We start from the raw sequence: 2,568 nt of genomic DNA on the forward strand, positions 1-2,568 counted from the left end.
CTTTAGCCAAAGGCAGACTCTCAGGGGATCATGGGGGCCAGCAGTAGATGTCCATCAGAGTGATCTCATTTGGGTTGAGAGTTCAGGCAACATCTTTACCCCACCCCCACCTCAGGCACTCTCGCCCTCACTTTCACCCCACACTGCAAGAGATCAGGGCTTTGTTGGCCAACAGAAAAGCACTGAATTAGGGATTTAAAAGACTTGAATCCTGGCTGAGTGACCTTAATTTCATCAACTTCTGGCCCTCAGTTGACCCATCTCCCAAATGAGGATTTGTCTAGACGATCTCCTAGGTCTCTTATAATTCTGGCCCAAAATCCTATGATCTTATTTGTTAGTGGCCTGAATGGGCATGGGAACAGGGCCAGAGCCAGGACTGGGGACTTTCTCTGGGGAGCCTGCAGGCAGTGTTTCCAGGGCTTGCTGCTGGGATGGGGTGCTAATGGCATTCACATCCCATCTCCCCCACACCAGGTACATAGTGTTTGAAGGAGAAGAAGGCCAGGATGCTGGGGGCCTCCCCCGAGAGTGGTACACGATCATCTCCCGAGAGATGTTTAATCCCATGTACGCCTTGTTCCAGACCTCACCCAGCGACCGGGTCACCTACACCATCCATCCCTCCTCCCACTGCAATCCCAACCATCTCAGCTACTTCAAATTTGTCGGGCACATCGTGGCCAAGGCTGTATATGACAACCGGCTTCTAGAGTGCTACTTCACCCGATCTTTCTACAAGCACATCCTGGGCAAGTCAGTCTGGTGAGGAAATGGGCATCCTGCCCTATCGGGCCTGGCTGGGACCAATGCTGCTCCCCTGCCCCCCAGCTCCTCTCACCCTCTTTTCATAGCGGGTTGTGCTTGTCTTTAGGTACACAGATATGGAAAGTGAGGACTACCACTTTTACCAGGGCCTGGTTGACTTGCTGGCAAATGATGTTTCCACTCTTGGCTGTGACCTCACTTTCAGCACTGAGGTCACTGGGTGGAAAGATGCACTCCAATTGTTTTTGAGCCTGTGAGATCCCGTGTCTGGGACATTTCCCCTCCTCCTCACCCATGGGAGGGCCTCCATCCCCCACAGCCTGTGGTTGTGACATTGGTAAACCGAGCCTCCCTGTGAGACCCCCTAAGAGTTTGGGTGGGTAGGGAGTGACCAGGCATCTATGTAGCACCTATTATGTGCTAGGCTCTGTGCTGAGCTTTTGCAGATATGATCTCATTGGATCCTCACAACCACCCTGGGAGGGAGGTGTTGTTCTTATTCTTATTTTGCAGCTGAGGAAATTGAGGCAGATAGGGGTTAAGTAACTTGCCTGGGGTCACAGTCAGTGTCCAAGTCCAGATTTGCACTCGGGTGGTCCAGTCCTCTGTACACTGTGGCACCACCTTGATGCCTCAAGAGAAACAGTTCTCTAGGCCTCAGTCACTTTAAGTAAATCAAAACCCCAAAAAAGCCAATGGTCTTTGTGCCGGGTGGCATGAGGGCCCCTGCCCATCTGGCCCAGACACAAATCCATCTACTGGAGAGATGGGGTCTGGTGTCTGCTAATCCTGCTTGAGGTGGGTGGTCTTATTTGAAGGTTCAAGAGTCTGTGAGGTTCGGGATCTCAAACCAAATGGAGCCAACATCCTGGTAACTGAGGAGAACGAGAAGGAGCACGTGCACCTCGTGTGCCAGATGAGGATGACAGGTACTTCTTGGAGGGTGTGGGGGCTCTTTGTTCGCCTTGCCTCCTCAACAAGATGGGAAGAAGGGAGACGTACACACATGCATGTGCACAGAAGCGGGAGCTATCCCCTCAACCCTCTGAAAGCCCATCTCTTCTTCTTGGAAATAAAAGGCTTGAACTAGCCTCGCTTCAACAGCCCCTTCCCAGTTGAAGCCAACACTGAGGGAAATCTAAAATGTAGAAACAACAGGTTCTCCTCATAGGGAAGGGGATAGGGAGGCATTCTAGCATTCTAGCCCACTGGGGCTTTTCTTTCCTACAGGAGCTATCCGAAAACAGTCGGCAGCCTTTTTGGAGGGTTTCTATGAGATCATCCCCAAATGCCTCATTTCCACCTGCACGGAGCAGGAGCTGGAACTTCTCATCTCAGGACTGCCCACCATAGACATTGATGACCTGAAATCCAACACCGAGTATCACAAATACCAGTCCAACTCCATCCAGGTGAGTGACCCCTCAGCAGGTGCCCCGGCCCTCTTCAGTTCTCAGGCTCATCCCTAGGGAAATCTCCCAATGGCACTGACGATGAACATGAACAGCAAGCGTGGCAAGGCGGATTAGAAGGAAGGGCCCTGAGACCCTGTTGTCCCATGATGGACCTCCTGGAGCTGAGAGGTTGAGCATCCCTCACACATGGTCAAGGCATGCCTTTTGGAGCAGGACATCTTCCCTTGATGGCCAAAGAGAATCTTGGGAATGAGCATCACTTCCTTGGCCATAATGCTTGACACCTCCCTCTCATTTTCTTTTGCCGAATGAGCAAAAACCACGGAATTGCTGTTCTGACAAGGACTTTAAGATACCAGCTAGCCTGAAGATCCGTGTGTCAATA

The 2,568-nt window shown here is 51.6% G+C and overlaps 1 protein-coding gene across 1 annotated transcript; it reads left to right on the top strand.

Annotated features, from left to right (window-relative positions):
- Positions 1-355: 355 nt before the first annotated feature.
- Positions 356-2,242, top strand: LOC114052131 (E3 ubiquitin-protein ligase HUWE1-like). The gene is made up of 4 exons (XM_027874638.1): positions 356-765; positions 875-988; positions 1,594-1,697; positions 1,999-2,242. Exons 1-4 carry the CDS (start codon positions 356-358, stop codon positions 2,235-2,237), a joined length of 867 nt encoding a protein of 288 aa, XP_027730439.1. The 3' UTR covers positions 2,238-2,242.
- The last annotated feature ends 326 nt before the right edge of the window (positions 2,243-2,568 follow it).

Source organism: Vombatus ursinus, unplaced genomic scaffold (genome assembly GCF_900497805.2).
Source record: "Vombatus ursinus unplaced genomic scaffold, bare-nosed wombat genome assembly UNPS02003428.1, whole genome shotgun sequence".
NCBI lineage: Eukaryota > Metazoa > Chordata > Mammalia > Diprotodontia > Vombatidae > Vombatus > Vombatus ursinus.

Excerpts from the sequence above, each read along its gene's own strand:
- LOC114052131 (XM_027874638.1), top strand. The coding sequence starts at position 356 with ATGGGAACAGGGCCAGAGCCAGGACTGGGGACTTTCTCTGGGGAGCCT. Across the intron at positions 766-874 it reads ATCCTGGGCAAGTCAGTCTG|GTACACAGATATGGAAAGTG; the intron begins GTGAGGAAATGG and ends GCTTGTCTTTAG. Across the intron at positions 1,698-1,998 it reads GTGCCAGATGAGGATGACAG|GAGCTATCCGAAAACAGTCG; the intron begins GTACTTCTTGGA and ends TCTTTCCTACAG.